The sequence below is a fragment of the Labrus bergylta genome, chromosome 11, assembly GCF_963930695.1.
Source record: "Labrus bergylta chromosome 11, fLabBer1.1, whole genome shotgun sequence".
Classification (NCBI taxonomy): Eukaryota; Metazoa; Chordata; class Actinopteri; order Labriformes; family Labridae; genus Labrus; species Labrus bergylta.
The window spans coordinates 7815648-7835521 of NC_089205.1; the positions used below are offsets into that span (position 1 = coordinate 7815648).

General features: G+C 41.9%; 1 protein-coding gene across 2 annotated transcripts in view; it reads left to right on the top strand.

The window, feature by feature from the left end:
* The window catches only part of lsamp (limbic system associated membrane protein), a 348374-nt gene extending 330150 nt beyond the window's left edge, over positions 1–18224 (top strand). For both annotated transcript variants that reach the window (XM_020652065.2, XM_065960710.1), the window contains 4 exons: positions 1028–1159; positions 2145–2265; positions 12354–12502; positions 13911–18224. In XM_020652065.2, the coding sequence (XP_020507721.2) occupies positions 1028–1159; positions 2145–2265; positions 12354–12502; positions 13911–14008 (500 nt within the window). In that variant the 3' untranslated portion in view covers positions 14009–18224. The remainder of the gene's footprint in view (positions 1–1027; positions 1160–2144; positions 2266–12353; positions 12503–13910) is intronic.
* Positions 18225–19874: the final 1650 nt, after the last annotated feature.

Here is a 19874-nt window from a genome sequence, read left to right on the forward strand (position 1 = left end):
GTCATCTTAGCGAGTTCTTAAATGCTAAATGTGCTTTCAGCTGGAGAGGAAATGTGAGTCGTTCAGTCTGGGTGCTTCTACATGACCTCACTGCAAATCTTAATTACCTCTGTTGTGGAAAATGCGAGGAAGCATGCTGTAGTTCAAAGTGATGCCTTTTTTTATTTAGCCTTAAATTCTGAGCAAATCTCAAAGGACTTGAAGGAATTAGAATGATCCAAGCCGAGAGCTTGGTGTTTGCTTCAGCAGCATCAGGTTTTGTTTTTCGGCCATGTTGAAAAGAAGTCACTTTCCATTTTGTACCTTAACGTACAGTATCTTGAATAAAGCCGGGCCCTGACAGTTCTTTGTGAATCCTAATCAGACGGGCCATTTAGCTTTCTCTGTAATAGAGTGTCTTATTGTCCTCTGCACTAATGGCCATGCCAATCCAGCGTGGGTGGCAAAATAATAGCAGTAGTCTCAGGGGAGGCTGAGTTTAGTAAGTCACCATGGAAATATAAAACTGGGAAATGTTAGCAGCAGCAGAGGTATGAATCAAGATAAGAGATAAAAACAGCAGTTTTCACTTATTCACTCCTGAAAATATCTCGATCATTTCAGGAGGACTGCTCCGCATAGTCTCCTGACCTGGCTGTTCACACATACACCTCACAGTGGGAGACTATCCCTGTCAGACAGGAGGGGGGGCGGGGGGGTCTCCTGAGGTAAGACATGACATAAAAATACCACGCGGAAGTAGCGGACGAAGTAACAGAGTCTACTACGCGATGCTTTAATGACAATATTTGCCTTTATATCAATGCTACATGTAGTACGACGGAATCACACATTTAAGGCAGCACAGAGGGGGAAGACTTCTTTCCCCCATTACACCTCTTCGATATTCATATTAAGGGTTAAATGGCGTAAATATGGCGCCTTGAATTGCAGTCTGAACAGGGCTGAAGAGTTCAAATTAAAACTGAGTTCTTTATTTAACTCAGCCCCCTTCTCTTGTCTCTCTCTCTCTTTCAATCACCTGCAGCTGAGCCGTTGGACGGAGAAGAATACCTGGACATTATAGGCATCATGCGAAACCAAGCGGGTCGATATGAATGCAAGGCCAGCAACGACGTCGCCACGCCCGACGTCAAATATGTCAACGTGGTTGTCAACTGTAAGTATACAACAAACTTTACACAACATCCATCAAATAGTCTCAGCGGGGTTTTCAGGCCAGACGTTCACAAGGTGATACACTGTTAAGATGAAGTCAAGATGGCAGCAGCAGTAGAGACGTGTGGAGGGCGACATCTTAAAAGTTTCTGAGCGCACTTCAGTCAAGATGATCCAGGAGTAAGATCTCTTACTCTGATTGCAACCATCTCTTCGGTTGTAGTTCTCCAGTATCTCAGCATTTGAGAGCTACTTCAAAACAAGATCGCCTAATTGCATCTTGTCGGGGGTCCGCTGTAGACCTGATGAGTGTAATACATATGTTGGCTGCTCTGATTGATGAGCAGCTCATGAGACATCACAAACCAACTCCTTCCCCCTCAGGAGTTATAGAGTTTTCTTTGATCTGAACAAATCGCACATGGCTGTTTGCCCGAGCCGAACTTCAGCCAAGTCTGAGTGCCTGAATTAAATGATAAAGATTTCTATATTAAACCACTTCTTAGTGTTTAATCCCAAATGGAAAACAGGCATTAATCCACATTGGACACTTTTCTGGCATGTGCAGTGTGAAGATATCACTCTTGTGTGCATGATTAATGTTTAAAAAGATTAAGTTGAAGCTTTTTTTTTATTGATTATTTCTTTAAGTCAAGCTCAAAGAGATCTATTTTTATATTTGCTCTTGGACTCGAAGTCCTTCGACTACAAATTAAACTTTAATAAAATCATGTTGCATTTTTTTGGTGGTGTGCTTGTATCAGTGAAATTCCTTACCAGTCATTTTTCGTCCATATGAAAGGGCTTTCCTCTCGTCACAGGCATATATGAAAGACTCTTCAGAAATGCCTGACAAAATAAGATGAATTCACTTCTTAGGGAGGAAAGGGGAGTTTCAAAGGAAAACGGAAAGAAACACGAGTGCCAGCTGGAATGATTTCGATAAAATTTGGTTGTGTGTGTGTTTTCTCGATGTGTCTCTGCAGACCCTCCAACAATAAAGAAAACCCAGAGCTCAGAGACTCAGGTGGGCCGCCTGGGGACGCTGCAGTGCGACGCCACCGCTGTGCCCACACCGGAGTTTGAATGGTACAGAGACGAAAAAAGGTACGTTTAGGCACACATTCACTCTACAATTACCCACACCATTGTCCCAAATAAACACTGGAACAGAGGTGCAATAACCGGATCTTCCATCCATCCATTATCCATACGTCTTGCCGTGGGGGCTGCAGCAGATCCCAGCTGTTATCAGAAGGGCTTCATCCTTTGAAGGGCGCATTACAAGACCAATTGCACAACAGCGGCGTGTCGATGGCCATCCCATTCTGAAAGCTCCTTCAAATCAGTCAATCAATCATTATTTTTATAGCGCCAATTCATAACAAGTGTTATCTCGAGACGCTTTACAAAAGATCATATGGGATAATATGCAGGAAGGATTTCTCCTTTGTATTCCTCGCGTTCCTGTTGCCCATTAATGAGGACGCCGGTGGTTGTGGGGATGACACAGTCTGTTGGTGAAGGCTGGGCTTCAGGGACATCGGATGGTAGTAGTGCCAGGTCACCTCGCTGAACTTTGCGGGAGATATGTCAATGCAGCCGAAAAAGCATCGTTCTTTTTTAGGGCCATGAAGATGTCAACCTCGTCAACCTTCAATGTGGCCCTCAGGTTAATTTTTTACACATCAATTAATTGGAAACATGAAGAAAACATGATGAAATCTGCCATTAAATCATGAAAACCAGAAATATGTCCATAATAATATTTCATCACTGGTATATGTTGAGTTAATTTGAGACATAATTGACTGTAATTGTTTAATTTGGCCCTCTGGCAGTCAGAATTAAATGCATGTGGCCCTTGCTGTGACCAAAGTTGCCCATCCCTGCACTAGATGCATCCTCACCAGTTTCATTAGGCTCCAATTTAAATGAGATGGAAGACTCTTAAGCAGCTGACGATTACCTAAAAGTATAGCTGGCCATACTGCTATGCAACAGGAATGGGGAGACGGTTTACACAGGCCCCCCGAGGGTGAGTTCTTCAAAGGATGCTACTCCAGAATTGAGACACAGGTAGAGAGACAACCATTCACACTCGCAGCAACATTTACGGGGCAATTAAGAGGCAACAATCGAGCAGGTCTTTATACTGTGGGAGGGAGGTCAAGGTCAGGGTCAACTTTATTTATATAGCGCTTTAAAATGTGCTTTAAAGAAATGAAGAACATATAAAAACACCAATTACTGTAAAAGATGTAACATGGCAGGAGCATTAAGTGGAGGTACAGGCACAGTCAAAGCACACAGCTGAGAGCTGAACCTCGTATCTCAAACAGGAAGCCTGCAGCAAAGGAGATGAAAGAATATAATATATAGACACACATAAGGACTTTCATGAACAGTAAGATGCTAATCAGATAAGGAAACAACCGCAGGAGAATGCAAGGGACTACAAGTGAGTCTTTAGTGAGCTGGCCAGAGAATCTGCTGATCGCATGACCGCACACTGGCTGTCCACACTGCATCCGTTATATATTTCATTCTTTGTGCTTCATGGTCTGTGAATTTCCCACGTTGCAAACATTTTGACATCTGGTGCTTTTGTGTTGAAGGTGGACAAACAGAAGTGTGGTGCCTTGGAAAAAAAGTTTTTCTCCAATGTTGTAGACACAAGTCAAAACAAAACATTTTCAATCAAGGATGTGGATATTATTTATGCACCACTGTCTCCCCTTTGTGCAACAAGCTAACAAGCTCTGTTGAGTGAGAAAAGTGAGTGTTAGTGTCAGTGTAAAGCCCCCTCCTTTCCATTCTTCGTCCATCTAAGCAAGCAACAGGGAGGAAAAGAGAAAACAGCAGGGTAAAAACAGAAATATGAAACAATAGAATTGGGCTGATTTTGTCGCTGTCGCTCGTGTGCGGTTAGGACAGGCATTTATAAGTAGCAGCAGGTTGTTCCACAGTCTTGCGGCTACAGAGAAGACTGAAAAAAAATTTCTTCTATTTTCTTCTATTTTTCTGAGAGTTGGGTGGTTAGAAATCCTTGATCTGATGATCTGAGAGGTCTAGCTGTACTGTATGGTTATAAGAGATATAGGATGTAAATTGGCCATTAAGGGCTTTAAATGCAAACAAAGGAATTTAGCATGGGATTCTGGACTGGGGGCCAGTGCAAGGAAACTAAGAGAGGTGTAATGTGATCCCATTTTTTTCATCTGTATATAATAGGTCCGGCTGTGGCATTTTAAACGAGTTTTAGACGGTGCACAGACGCCTAGTTAAAACCAAAATATAGTGAATTGCAGTAGCCGAGGAGGCTGGAGTTCCTGGAGAGAAACCACACGTGCACCATTCAAACTCCACACGGAAAGGTCACCACCAACAAGACGGTGCTAACCACTGCACCATCATACCGCCCATACCTGACTTTGTGTCTGCTTATTTCCAGCACATAATTCAAGATGCTCACTCTGTGTGTTGTTGTTGTGCTGTCGGATAATCAATGGCAAAGAGAGCGAGCTAAAATACTGAAGCTGTAAACAACCAATCAAACAAACCATTAACTAGAGCACCAGCCATTAGTCTCCTGATCACAAACAAAAAGTGTATCATCATATCCACCAAAGCTGGTACTTTATAGAAGCCCCTCTCTTACAGTAATGATACGTTGTAATGTTTCCAGGATTTAGCCCCCCCCCCCCTTACTTGTCTAATTACTGGAAACAACAAAGTACAGATACACTTCCTGTAAATGACTGTATTTTAATTCCAACATGTAAGGAAAGTGTGTGTTATTGTCTTCTAACGGTGGAGTATCCCATCTCTGATTAAAGGCATAAAAATGCCCCAAAATAATCCTTAAAAAATGTTTTATGTTCAGGCTACAGAACACTCTGCTTCTGTTACAAGAGTCATCACACATTCACACACAGCAGTTTTCAAGATATATCTCGTATTTATAGCAGTTAAAATGATAGTTAAATGGATCAGTGTAGCCCAGATACAGATGAAAAACAAATCACACATGGGTAGACCTGGTGTCAAACTCACAACTGGGTGCATATAAATCCAAGGATCTCCGCCGTCGGCCTCCAACCTTTCTATTGAGCCCTTCTTCTGTCAGGTTTTTAAAAAACTACATCAGCTTCCATGAGTCTTTCTGCCTAGAGGTAGTCAGCGCTGTACAGCTAGCTGCGCACACATGAGTATGTACACAGTCCGATACAGCAGGTGGCAGTATGCACATAGTTGCTTTGCATATTCAGCAACCATGGCAACCACTCACGGACTGAGTCCACCCTGCTAACTGTGGATTTTTTTGTTATTTCTGAGACGCCAACAACGACCTTCTTCCTACTTCCACGGTATATGAGTACGGTATGTTTGTGTTCACACTGATCATATGAAGCAGACTTTAGGGTCAAGTGTACTCGGATCCGGGGCCCGGGTCCCTAATGTGAAACCACCCTTAAAGTAAAGGTCCTTTTTAAAAAAAAAAATTTCAGACCAGAAGTGCTCTACATACTTTTCTTAATCAGTTCCCTCTTCATCTATCAACGTTTCAAGTCGTGCCAGGCGTGCTCCCTTTCTTTTTTTCTTTTTTTTACCCGTGATTATAATGAATCTCTTTGATCCCTTTGTCAGATCTGCCCTCACAGTAGTCCCACTGTCACATCCTAATGTTAATTTGATGACATCATCTGTGTAGTTTGATAATGACTAATCACCCACTTAATCACTCACTAGGCTGTTATTCCATTGTTAATTGAGCATTACAGGGTAAGGACTCTGTGATAGTCTTGTGAGAAGCGAGAGCATGAGAGAAAAAAGGAGAACAGATCTGCAGTCTCCCGTGTGCCATTTATAAACTGTAGTCATTGAAAATCCCAGTAACCCTTTTCTCATTCCTCAAGTTATTCCACTGAAATGGAAATCAGATTTCCATCGCCTGCACTGTCCCACGTGAAATTGTGAAAAATGTGTGACGAGACACAGCTGTTCATTGGAACGCCATCAATTTAAGTGCCAAGCATGAGTGTGGAAAAAACACTTAAAGAGGATCGAAGTGTAATGACATTCACAAGGCAATAACAACCCGGCCCCTCCATCGCAACACTTGTCGTTTAATAACTGGAGAGATTTTCCTTCTCCGTAGCGAACCTCACCACCCGAGTTAGTTTGGGAATTGGAGTGCTTAAATGGAATCAGGTAAAGATAAGAAAATTGCACATGATTATCTGCAATTTCTCTACGAAACCTGCAGCAGTAAAGACTCAGCTGAGAGCGGGAGAGAAATACTGGTGTAATGCCGCAACTTTTATCACAAATACGGTCCCTTTAAGTAATAGGCCTAGTGCTTGAGAAGAAAGATTTATGGTAGTTGAAATATTTTGCATTATCTGTTGTTTTCAACCTCCATCTATCTCCGTTGTTTTGTCTCCTGGAGGATTTTGGCTTCATGCCTGGTCAGAGTCTGCCTCTCCCTCTGTGCCAGTGCAAAGTGTGATTGTCCTTTCCCCTTGGATGATAACGTTAATGCACCATAATGCTATCATTTATCATCACTTGGCTGGTTCATTTCAAAGTCCCCCTCTGGAAATATCAAAGCAAATGCACATTAGCCCCCTGTGTCTTATTTACCTGATTGTTGAGGTGTGTTTCCGACGATAGATTCCTCTTCAATCAGGTTTACCTCATCAACACCTGAAACACACAAGACACCAAAAGCCGATAAGAAGCTTTGGAGTTTGGGTGGTAAAAGGTGAATGGACTTAAGCTGAATAGTTGGTGTGCGCACACCCCGTGTGCGGAGGCTGTGGTCCTCAAGGCGGTCGACCCAGGTCCGAGCCCGACCGGTGGCTGTTTTCCCGTGTCATTTCTCACTCCCTCTTTCCCAGGTTTCCGACTCTTTCCGCTGTCCTATCTCTCATGTGGAGGCATAAAAAGTTTCAATTTTCACAAAAAGATATTTTTTTTAAAAGAGTGTCTTGAGAACATGGGTCATGTGGCTGCAGGAGCTGGGGATCGAACCCCGACCATCTTCCGGTTGAGAAACAACCGAATCTACCTACTGAGACACAGTCGCCTGGGCAGGTGCAAATTTAAAAAAGAAGGAGGGTTCAGGCAGAGGCCGACAAAGCGTTTACCTTGAAGCAGTTATTTCTTTCTCCAGCAGTCACACGGTCGATAAATGCAACACCATGAGTTGGTTTAAAAGCTCTGGATCACTTTTTGATATTTCAAAGGGGTCTTAAATATTGCTCGGAGTGCATGTGTGAAAACAGCTTAAGAAGAGACTTCAAATTGTTGCAGCTTCAAACACAAACACCCTTTTTGAAGTACAGTTAAAATTAAACTGAAGTGATTTAATTGGTTTTGGTTCCTGTGTTGAACAAATCCTTTTTTTCATTTCTTGTACATGTTTTTGACAGACTAAACTAAACTGTCACACTCGTACTTTGAGTTGTCAAACCTTTCAAATGTCAGATTACAGTCTCACTGTATTCCACAGTATTCCCTTTATCTCCTGATACTCTTTTAATACATTTTGTCTTCTGATGTGTTGCTGATAAGATTTAATCAGTGTGAAAAATCATATCTATCTTCCAGGTAAATTATCCCAGTGTTGTATTAATAATGTTGATTGGAAATGAGCCCTTGCCTCTTCATCCAGGCCTGTTTAATTTTGGCAACTTTCAACTCTTCATCCCTGTCCGCTCCTCGTGGTTGATGTAACCCCAAACAAACCGGCAGCTCTCTTGGAACGGGAACAAGACTGTGCTTTCTGGTGCCAAGTTCGAAAAGCTCTCACCTGCCCAAACAAGGCAAACAGAGAGAGTAAACAGCGTAAAACGCTGCTGTAGGACTACTGCCCCCCCCCCAACACTCTACAAGAGAGGCTGAAATTCTTTGTGCGTATAGATCCAGTCTGTCAGTCCACATGAAATCGAGGACTTCCGCAGCAGATGAAACCTAACCAATCTTCTGAAACAAAACTTTGCACAACTCTGACTTTGTTGAGTCTCCAAGATGCCAAGAGACCCAATTAGCCACAGTAAAAAAAAAAAGCATTATGTAATGAATCTCTCTTGGTCTTTTTGTCCCTTCTGCACTTGCTGTCCATGTTGAAACTTGGATGAAACTGTAAACTGGGAGCCCCTTCTGCTCCGTATATCCAAACTACTTTTTAAAAATTATTTGCAGGAACTAAAGTGAACACTCCTTTTCAAAAGAAGAATTTGCCTTGTTTAACCTCTTTGCATATGAAAAGTTTTGGGTAAATGCAGTGGTTTATCTCTTAAAATCACAATGACTATAATTAATAGCTGAGTCTTAAAGGTCACATATTCTGCTCATTTTTTAAACAGTTTAAATAAGTCTCAGAGCTCCCTAAAACATGTCTGTGAAGTTTCTTGTTCTAAATCCACTCTGATCCTGTATTTGATCATGTCTATAAACCCCTCTATTTCAGCCCTGCTCAGAACAGGCTGTTTCTGTGTCTGTACCTTTAAATGTAAATGAGCTGTGTCTGACCACGCCCCCTCTCTGGAAGGGCTTTCTCGCTCCATGTCCTATTGTTTACGTTGAGAAGGCAGACTCAGAGGGCAGAACAAACACCTAGCTGAGGGAGTGTCACCCACCTGTGGGAGGGGTTACTGCCCTTTGTGATGTCATGAAGGGAAAATCTCCAAACGACCAATTGTGTTGGTGGAATCAATCTTTGTGCATGTCTTTTTTAAAGTAGGATGGTAATCTTCTTCTCTTTGCTGTACATCAGTCGGTCTGGTCTGTCCATGTAGTTATAAAATCCAAAGTGAGCTGTTCCCCAACATGACAGACAGTTCTGTTTGTTGTTCTGTCAGCTGATACATGCCTGTCACAACCGCTGGACCCGTTTCAATCATCTCTGAGTTACAAGTCTCAGCAGGTCTCTGCACTTGATTTCATTTATCACCGGCCTTGAATCATAACCGGCCTGTCACTTTCTCTCCCTGTGATAACCTACTTTAGATGCTCCCACACGCTACAGCATCAAATCTGTCCGTCTGATGATTTGCTCTGGACTTTCATCTCTATCGGCCACTGACTGCCCTCCGCCAAATACAGGGGTCAAATAATTTCAATCTAGGGTTTAATGTAGCAGAGTGGTTCTGTGCATGGAGAAAAACATGATCCCTGGAGGTGTAAAGTAGAGCTCTGCTGCCCTCTATCTGTGAGGAGGGACATAGATGTGATACAGGAATGATGAGACCAACTTCCTCAAAGGGTTGACAAACACGATTTCTACCAACTTTATTGGTGAGGTATTCCATTCTATCATGCCGTAAGAAGATACTGGCAGATACATGGGCATTTCAAAGGGATAGAAGTTTCAGATCTGGGTGTGTCAACATGTTAAAACTTCAAATAGGTTGGGGCGCAGAGGGCCTAGAGGTTAGGTTCCGCCCCATGTAGGAGGCTATAGTCCTCCGAGCGGGCAGCCCCGGTTCTAATCTGGCCTGTGGCTCCTTTTCCTGCTCGTCATTTCCCCACTTTCTCTCTCTCTCCTGTTTCATATTTCATCCACTGTCCTATCAAAGTCAAAAAGCCCAAAAATTCAATATATAAAAAGTTTAAATAGGCAGCAGAAATGCTAAGTTCGGTATATGCTAATTAAAAAGGCGATGCACCTTCACAGGCCAGAGATCCAGCTGTTTTTTGCATGTTTTTTTACTCCTCATTTCCGCATAATCTTTCCTTCTTTTTGGATTTTGAACTCAAAGGACGTGTGCAAATAAAGTCTAATCCAAAACACAAAGAGTTTCTTTAAATCACTGTATCCTCCTCTGACTGCATTGCAATCATGCTCTGTAATCTGTAGTAAAAATAGCTGTTTGCTTTGAGCTCCCTGTGGTGCCGAGTATTATCTGGGTCTCTGAGCATGCTCCTTTTTTTTTTTTTTTTTCCAACAGTGCAGTCACTTCTCATGAAGAGACACAGGAGAATATTGCTGCTACTGCTGCTGCTGGCCTTGTCAGTGCAGGTGGGGGTTTGCTTTAAGACGATGATGGGGACACTGCTGGTACACCTTCCCCTCCCTATGGTCCCTCACTCGCTCACTTTCAAACACACTCGCACTGCCTCGGCTCCCAAGGTGTCCCTGTGGGAAAGACCTCAGCACTTTATCAAGTCCCCACTTCCCACCGAGCCAAATTATGCTGTGCCGAGATGTGCGTTTCCCTTTTTATGTTAATACTTCCTATCAGCTGAGCGTGTGTCAGCATAAACTTCTTGCTCTCCTGCTTAAATTCAGATTACCACATTACCCGGACTTAAGCAGGATTAGGCTGAGGCGCCTTAAATGAACTTCACCTCATTCATGATAGGAAAAGGGCTCAATCAGCAGAATGCATTATGTGCAGCGTGTTAATAAAAGAGTTTTATTTGGATGTGATTATGTAAGGAAGAGTTCATCAGCGAGGTACACAGTCTGAGTCAGCACATCGTATTGATTAATTTGTGCTGCTGAGGGAAGTTGAAGGTTGACATAATTGATTGTCAGAAGTTTTTGGTGGTCATTAAGACTCCCAGAAGTGCAGAGAAGGACTGCAGCTGCATGCTAATCTTTCATTCAGAATGAAAGGGAACTGCAACCGTTGAATTGTTGTGTTTCATACCGTGCAGTGCAGCAGTGTCGGAGAGGAGAGGACTTTATGAAATTACACTCTCAGTTTAAGGGCTTTTCTGTAGCTTGTATTCACAAAGCTTCCTAAGTACAAAGAGCTGCTTCTAGTTTATTTTCCCATTTTAATTCAACTACAAAGAAATAGACCAAATAGAAGTAGAGATTAGATTACAAAAATATAAAAGGCTGCACAGGAAGTCATCATCACTGCTCCTAACAAAGTTTCCTTCCTTCTACTTATTAGGTTTAAACACTCGTTCATTGCATATTTAAGCTAACTTAAATTATTGTCCATTGCAAGTTGGGACTCGAAAATCCTGTGTCAGTTTTTCCGACTTCAAAATTGTCAAACAGGTCATTCTGCTTATCTGGAAGTGTGTGCACGGCTCTCGCCCGAGATTCCGATTTGGAATTCCGACTTGGCTTGAATGGCAACACACTAAAAGATCTTACATAATTTTAAAGATGTGAGAGAGCCCACACATGACGACAAATCGTGCCAGATTAACAGTTCAGTTCTTAAAGTGTGTGGAGAGTAACTAGATGATCAACCCAGCACACCACACACTAACCCATTCATTCACCAACAACCAGGGTCTCCACTATCAAAACTAATCTTGTGCAGTCAAACGCAGCTTAAGAGTAAACAAACTTGACAGTCAAGCTAAGTAGCTAGCTGTTAGCTGGTACATCCATTCAATAAACATTTTGGTCCAACTCCTTTCCTCATCAGTTGGGTTGTGGTTTGTTTTACAGGACACGTTGCTTAAACATTCATGTTGTTGCAACAAGTTGGTCCTGAATTTATGACGTCCATTTGACTTTATGCTGTGTGCTGTCGTCGCCATGGTAATGTTTGTTATGCTTCTTGCTTCATTCAGCTTTCTGTGCTGAGTCTGTGCCCGGCCATCCTCGGTGTTCTCCTCACACAGCAGGATTTTTCTAATCACCACAGGAGAATCTGCCAAGATCATCTTTGGACCCATCTGTTAATCGGGCCTTTTCTGACTTTAGTCGGAAGGGGGGAAATCTGGCCCAGAATCGGCCCGGTTATCTTGTAGCTACGACTCATTGTTAGGATTCGTTAAGCTAAGTGAGGAGCTCTGTGAGAGTTTCATGATTGACTGATGATTTGAAGCTCCTATGTGAAGTTTTCAGCTGGTTATGAAACAAAGTGAAATGAATATCGATGCCTCTTCATGACCTACAAAAGCAACCAAGACTATAATTATAACCTGCTGTTTCTATAAAGGATATATTCTATATATATGGTGATACAGCCCACAAACAGATTCTAACTCATTTCCATTCCCTTTCAGTAATAAAAAAAAAAAAGAAAATCTGTATTTGCTGTTGGTTAATTAAACTCTGGTGAAGTGTCTCTTCTCATTTACCGGTTCACATGCTGCAGACTTATTCTTTTGCCCAAAATGTCATTAACTCCCTCCTGGCTTCAACTCACATTTTCATTACTTTGCAAGTCACTTGAAGCGGCTTCACTATTGTGTGTGTCTCTCCTCTCCAGGCTGTCCAACGCCCAGGGCATCAATATCCAAATTCTCGGCACTACCACTATTCTCATGATTGCCAACGTCACTGAAGAGGATTATGGGAACTATACCTGTGTGGCCTCCAACCGACTGGGCGTCCAGAATGCCAGTCTCTTCCTCTTCAGTAAGTACTGACTCTCTCTTGTCTTTTGTTATAGCTTCAAGATGGAAGAAAGACAACTCATGACACATTTAGGGATTTGGAACATATAAATCATTGAGCGTGAAATATTACAGAAAGGCGACAGCATCACCTCTACACCTTGAAAATTGTAATCTAGTTCTCTGTGGGTTTAAAGGTGAGTCTCTTTGAAAACCAGCAGGGAGGATTTCACTGTACTGTAGTCGTGTGCTTTTCATTTTAGCTTCACTGAAAAAGCCAACCAATTGTAGGCGGGTTTTCAAACTGCATGGTTGCCTTTTAAAGTGTACTAAAGTCTGCATGAGACTATCCATCCATCCATTATCTTTATCGCTTTTTCCTGTTCGGGGTCGTGGGGGGGCTGGAGCCGATCCCAGCTGTCATTGGGTGAGAGGCGGGGTTACACCCTGGACTGTTCACCTGTCAATCACAGGGCTGACATATAGAGACAGACAACCAGCCACACTCACATTCACACCTACGGACAATTTAGAGTCAGCAGGTAACCTAACGAGCATGTCTTTGGACTGTTCACAGATTTGAGATAAAGACAAAGGAACAGGTTTCTCCCATTGCCAGGCCATCTTTGCAAATAAGGATGTGTTCTTAATGACCTGCCTGGTTAAATAAAGGTAAAATAAAAAATAAAAATTGCTGAAACACATGCTCAACCTGCTCCACCTGCTCCCCCGGCCTCTACATTGAACTCTTAAGAAAGCGGGTAGGAGGTTGTAAATGTGTGAGAGATTTTGGACACACAGTCGTTGTTCACTCCTGGTCTGCTCAGGACAGTTCATTAGAGTCCCCTGGAAGCTTGTTCTGTTTTCCCTGCGTTCTCTGACTTCCATATTTGGTTATTTTGTTTCTTTTTCAGAATGTTGTTCTATAAAATCTGTGCATATGTTTTCAAATGACTTCTTATTAGTCTGATCTTTGCTGTCCACGGATTCAGTATTTAAATAGTTAACAACTCCTTCTGTCTGTTCTGCAGCAGTGATAAGGCTTGAGCTTTCCTCAAGCTTCAGTGTCATAGCACAAGATGGCCACCAGATGTTGCCAAATACCTCTCAAAGTCTGCATGACTTTAATTCAATTTAATGCATGATTTTACCCAAGAGGAAATACATTTTTATACTATGAATACATCTAGAACTTGTGATATTTGATTGTGGATTGATTCTTCTCTACAAGGAAACCTTTAAAATGTCATATCATCTGGCTGTCTGCTCAAGAAAAACATCATGGTCTTCATATTTATCAGCCTATGTGTTGAAAAAATGAAAAGGTGTCATTAGTTTAGCATTAAATTAGCAGAAATTAACACACTCCACTTTCTCCTTCCCTCTCTCTCTCTCTCTCTCTCTCTTTCTGTCTTTCTTTCTGTGTGCAGGACCCGGGACAGGTCGAGATATCAACGGCTCCGCCTGTGTATCTCACTCACTGTGGCTCCTGCTGGCCTGCCTCGCCTGCCTTCTCTTCAAGTGTTAATGCCGCTGTTGTACTCTTCCTCTCCTCCTGCCTCATAGCCTTCCTTCCTCCCTTCCTCCTTCTCCTCTCCAACTCACCGACATCCTTATTGCTACCTTATTACCGACTCCACCGCCCTGCAGACTGTTTGCATAATGAAACGGAAAAAAAAACCCTGATGTGCTCTCCATCACTGCTTAGAGGTATTACAAGAAGTGATGGCTTACGAGTCAAATGTTTGAAGAACAGCAAGAAAAAAAAACAACAATGAATTGAAGGACAGAACAAGCAAACAGCGCTCTCTTTTTATTTCGTATGCACTTCTTTCTGTGCAGTCTTGACCTCGGGGTCAGGATTGCGATTAGGATTTGTTGTGTTTTGTCTTCATGGGAATGAAAGCAGATAATCATTTGTCTCTAAAAGTACTGAAGACATGTCTCTTTTCTCCCATAGATGCATTATGTTACCTTAAATAATAGACTTAACCGAGTGTTTAACCAGTGCATTATTTGACAACATGCAAAGTATCTGCCAAATATCTTTGACCTGTAGAGGTTTGAAACTAACACATTCAGAATTTAAAGGGAAAATACAGCGAGTGATTCAGTTCTGAGATCAAAGCTTAATATTAAAATGACGACAATGTGACGCTATTAGACCGAGACAGAGATGTAGAGCATTAGCCGGATATCTTTCCAATCAATGTCTTTGTTGTTGCAGACGCAGCCGTCTCTTAGCTTGCTGCAGAAATCACGAATGCAATGAAAAGGATCAACTTGATCCACCTGAGCTAAACCAATACGGAGTGCAAACCTCTGAGGAAATACGTTTTGACATCGTCATCCAGTTTCTTTGCAAACCTCGCTCGCCTTTAACCCAAAATAATTCCTCTTTGCTTCTGCAACGGGAGAAAAGAACAACGCAGTAGGTTGTAACAATGCGTGCTGTACATAGTCAAATTTTGTATTTCTCTACGGTAAGACGACTCGTTGGGCCACCGTCACAAACAGGAAACAGGGGAGCCGTTGCAGCTGCGCCGCATTCAGCGACATTAACTGTTCAACATGCAGTGTTTTGCTTTTTCAGTTTTAGGATCATTTCTTCTCTACTGCTGGAATTTGGATAACAAAAAAAAAATGTATGACACCAATGAATGACTTACTTTTTTCTCTTTCAAAGAAGTGTGCGTGTTTTACTATGAAATGATGCAGAAAAAGTCATAATATATTGATATTGAGGTTATTTTTTTTCTTGTCTCTTACCTCATTCATTTTAGTTGTATGTATATAAATATATATATACTTGAATCCAACGTCCTTATATTATATGAAAAGTCAAATTTACGTGTCCATGTTCCGGAGTAGGGTAGCGATTTGTTAAGGACGAATAACTTGTAGACCCTGCTCGATCATAAGAACTGAAGCCCGTTAGACAAATGTTTAAAAAAAAAAAAAAAAAAAAAAAAGGAGTAAAAAAGTTAGCTTAAAAAGAAGATAGTTTTGTGTTGTGAGTTTTTATTGTACCTATCCTTAGGATGATACAAGTGCTGGTTTACATGACAAAAACAGAGGATGGAGAATTACGTTTAGCTCGCTCTTTCAAAAGCCGGGAACGCCATGTGGACGCAGAAAATGAATTCTGAATGCTAACTCCCCACCGCACTGACGGGCCTCTTTATAACGACAGAATATTGCAATCAATTCTCTCATCATCGCGCCTCACTAACACGTCACTGAATTTATTTCCTACTGACCAAAATGGTTCGAGGAGTACTCTTGTGTGTGGACATTTTGTAAAACTCTCAATAACAGTGCAGCTCTTCTTCTCAGAAGTCCAAGCTGTGGTGGTGGAAACTGCTGAAACTGGTGCACTATTAGCTGCCTTCTTTTGCCATTTATTTTGACCCACTGCAAGGCGACTAATAGCATATGGACTCATCAGCGCCCAGTTCAGCTCCTCCTCGTCTCTGCTCTTCTAACAATCAAAGCCGAGATAGTACAAGTACTGTAAAACACACGTGTAATTAATGTCATCCTCGTCATGCACTAAAGCCATCTGTTCCACGTGTTTTCACTGTAAATGCTTCTGAGGCCATGGTTGTGTGACTTTATAGTGTCGTTATGCCATCTGATCCAGTCTGATTTTCATGTGTGGGGAGAGGGGGGGGGGGTTAAAAAAGCAGAAGAAGGAGAGCTAAGCAGAGACTTAAACTTCAAGACTGAAGCCTATAATAGTGAAATACAAAAGGGTTGAATACAGCATCAAATGAAAGTTTACAATCTGATTTTCTGTCTAATGAAGGGACCAGAGCACTGCTTGTGTTTTCATCATCTTTAACTTTTTTTATTTACTTGTTTTTCTACAACTGACACGGCTGGTTAAGCCACTTTAACTTCTCCTGAGGTTTTTTTTATTTTTACTTTTATTTTACTGCATTGGTATTGGTGCAGACTCAATTAGCAGCCTTTAGCCTCTGGCTAGCTAGAATGCTAATTGATCGGCAGCAATCTTCTTCCTTCTGTTTTTAAGACATGAATGATCTGGACCCCTGTGGTGAAATCGTTCCTCATGCTCAGCTTGCATGAGAGTGACCTGTGCTACATGTCGATTTTTCAGTCGATCAGTCTGTCCGTCTCAAATGTGTTGCTTAAAAAAAAAAACCTCAGGGCAGAGCGAGGCTGGCCTTGGGCAGACTCACAGACTAAATAAAAATGCGTTCTTTGGTTTTGCTGGAGGAGACCCCGGCAGACTTACCAGACGAGGGTCTCCAAACTGTGCCCAGCATTTCATTTAACCTGCGTGGAGAGCATGGTGGAGTAAAGTGAGGAGCTCTCACACATTGTGTTGCTACATTCAATTTGACCGTCATTTTCTAAATGTTCAGTTAATACCTATTTGTGTGTCCATACAGGTTAAAACCAACCCTAACGCACAGACTGACGTTAAGAACATTACTGTAAAAGCCATGCAGCTCTGTCTTACCCACAAGCAGGGGCGTGTCCAGACGGGTGGCATGGGCCCCCCATCCCTCTGAAATCTAATTGGCCACTCCAAAAATCCAAAACAATTATTAACCAGTTGCTTTGGCAGAGGAAGAACTTATCCTAATTAAATCAAAATCAACTATTTGGGCTTTTTGCAGCAGTCTGATCGTAGTTTTCAATGCTGCACAGTTTATTTTATCGTTGCTTTAAATTGTAGATAAATATTTCACTCTTTTAATTAATTTGCTAGGTGCATATGAGAGGAATGAGTTCGGCAAAATCTGCAAGAAAACTCAAGATAGCACACAGCAAAAATACATTTATTGGTAACATTTTGATGCTGAAACATTGCCAATAAATGTATTTAAGAATATTTTTTCCGCAAGTTAGACAGTGTACATCAGTGTGCTTGCAATTTTGAAGTACTTCAGGTTTTTTACATTGGGTCCTGCAAGAATTAAGCTTAGAGGACTTAGATTTAGCCACTAATTTGTGTTTCAGTGTAAAGGGTTAACTCAATGCAACCCCTTCATACGCCAGGGACCAAGTTGGGCCACCCCAGTCAGTCACGCCCCTGTCCACAAACAGAAAGAAATCCTGTCCTGTCATTGCTCAAAAGAAAAACCAACAGCCAGCCTATGGACACAGCACCAACCCCTGTAGACCGACCGAATATCTGCTGACGCCTGTAGACACAGCTTTCTAGTTTACGACTGAGCATCGCCTCAAAAACATCTCCATCGCATCACTGTTGGCTTACATGTGTGTGCCTGTGTGTGCGTGTGCTGACACCTATTCTGTTCATTTATATTAACCTACCTGAGAAGTTAACGTGAGGCATGAGATACACAACGAGTTTTCTGTTGAACTTCGGTTACCACGGTAACCCTGGGTTTTTTATTTAGGAATCTGTTCCTCCTCAGTGTGTGTATATATATACAATATGATGTTTCTAAAGTAGAATCTTGTAAAGTCAGCAACTCCATAAGATCATGTTTATACAACTCGACATCTAAAGATTGAAACAGCAAATGTAACTATCACGTTTGTACTTCCCTTCCCTTCGTCAGGGGGAATTCGGATTCAGTCATGGATTTATGACACAACAATGTCCCGTGTGTCTTTTTTTGTTTTCTATTTTACTTTTCTTTATTACAGCATAAGGTGATTGCAGTCAGTTTCTAAAAAATGATATGTAATAAAGGTATATGAGAAAATGTTCATAACACAAAAATAAAGTGGTTTGAATTCAATGTGCTGTGTTTGGATGTGACTTCAGATGTTGGGAGAGGTAACCATTTTTTTTTAGATGGCTTGAGACACACAGTTATCTTAATGGTACTGTTGTGTTTGTCGGCATAGAAACATGCAAATTAAATAACATATGCATTGTCATAGTTTCTCTGGAAGACATTTTTGTACCCAGAAAGTGACGGAAAAACAACCGAGGGTGTTTTAACACCTGCAGCTTGTTTACTCTGTTCTGATTCAAATGATAAAAATATACATATTTGCATTTTCCCTTGGGTCTTAAAGGGGACATATTATGAAAAATCCACTTTGAAATGTATTTGAACATGAACATGTATTTGGGTAACCTGAGTGTCTACTGACCCACAAAATGTGAAATAAACCCATCCAGTCCTTTGTTTGTGGTCTGCATGAGTCTTACAAGACAGATAAAAATGCTCAATTTCACATTTGCTCCCCTTGTGATGTCACAGTGGGATTCTGGTATAAAAAAAAATAATCCCCTCCCCTCCCCTGATATCTCCACCCATGGACTCCACCCCCAGCCTAGAGGACAACTTTTGGGCAGGTCCGCCATTTTTATTCCCACTAGTGAAGGAGTGATGTCTACTGGGAAAACTCAGGGGGTGCTTTTTGCATTTAAAGAGACACACACACCAAAACGGAGCGTTCTGAGAGAGCTGGTTTATACAGGCTCACAAACCTCCTCTGGTGCTTGATTCATGTTATATTTTGACCAAAGCACAGCACAGATGTTTCATTTAGACCACAGGGGACTGTAGTATATGTCATCTTTGATGTGTTCACATTGCGTTAAAGCATCTGGCCAATCTTGGGAAATATCAAGTAATGGTGACAACTAGTTCATTTAAATCTGTGTAAAATTATCTTTGAGCTAACATCTTTTATATGTGAACTTGGAACACTGCACGCGAGCCACAGCAGAAAACACAGCTGCCATCTTGAAAGCTGTGATCATATTTTCTCTTCCACGTCTGTCATATTAGTCAGGAATTGAATCACGTCCAATCACTGAATTGTAACCACTCCTAAAGTCAGTGCGCTCAGGGGAAACACACCAGCACCCTGCCCCAAAATGTACCGTGTCAACCAAAACATGAAAATCCAGTCAGAGGACAGAGTCACTGCAGAAAGTCACCACCACACTAGTATGGAGGCCCAGAAGTGATGATTGAGTGCCATTATTTTCATAAAAGTAAAGTCTAAAATCTTACAACCTTTTTCCAATTATATTATCATGAAACTCAGGACGCAAGTCACAAACAGAGCTCCAACCACAGCATCCTCCTACGCATAAATGCTGTGTGTTGCTAATATTCCAAGGGTCGGCCAGCTGACATCACCACAGGACTCATGTTAGCACTGTGAAAGCAAATTGGAAAAAAGACTCCTGAAGAGGTGTCGTTTTTTTGGGCGGGGAAGTGCAGCAGCATGCAGGAGAGTCTGCAGAACTATTTGGCCCATTGCCACAACACAGGCCCTTTATACCTCATCACTGGGCCACATGCAGCTGCAGTATAGTGTTTCTCCACAAGGTGTCATAACAAACCAAGTTATGAGTCAGAATGAGACCACAAACAAGAAGCATCATTATCAGCTTCTGGCTTTGTGGAAGAAAAGGGAGCATGTCA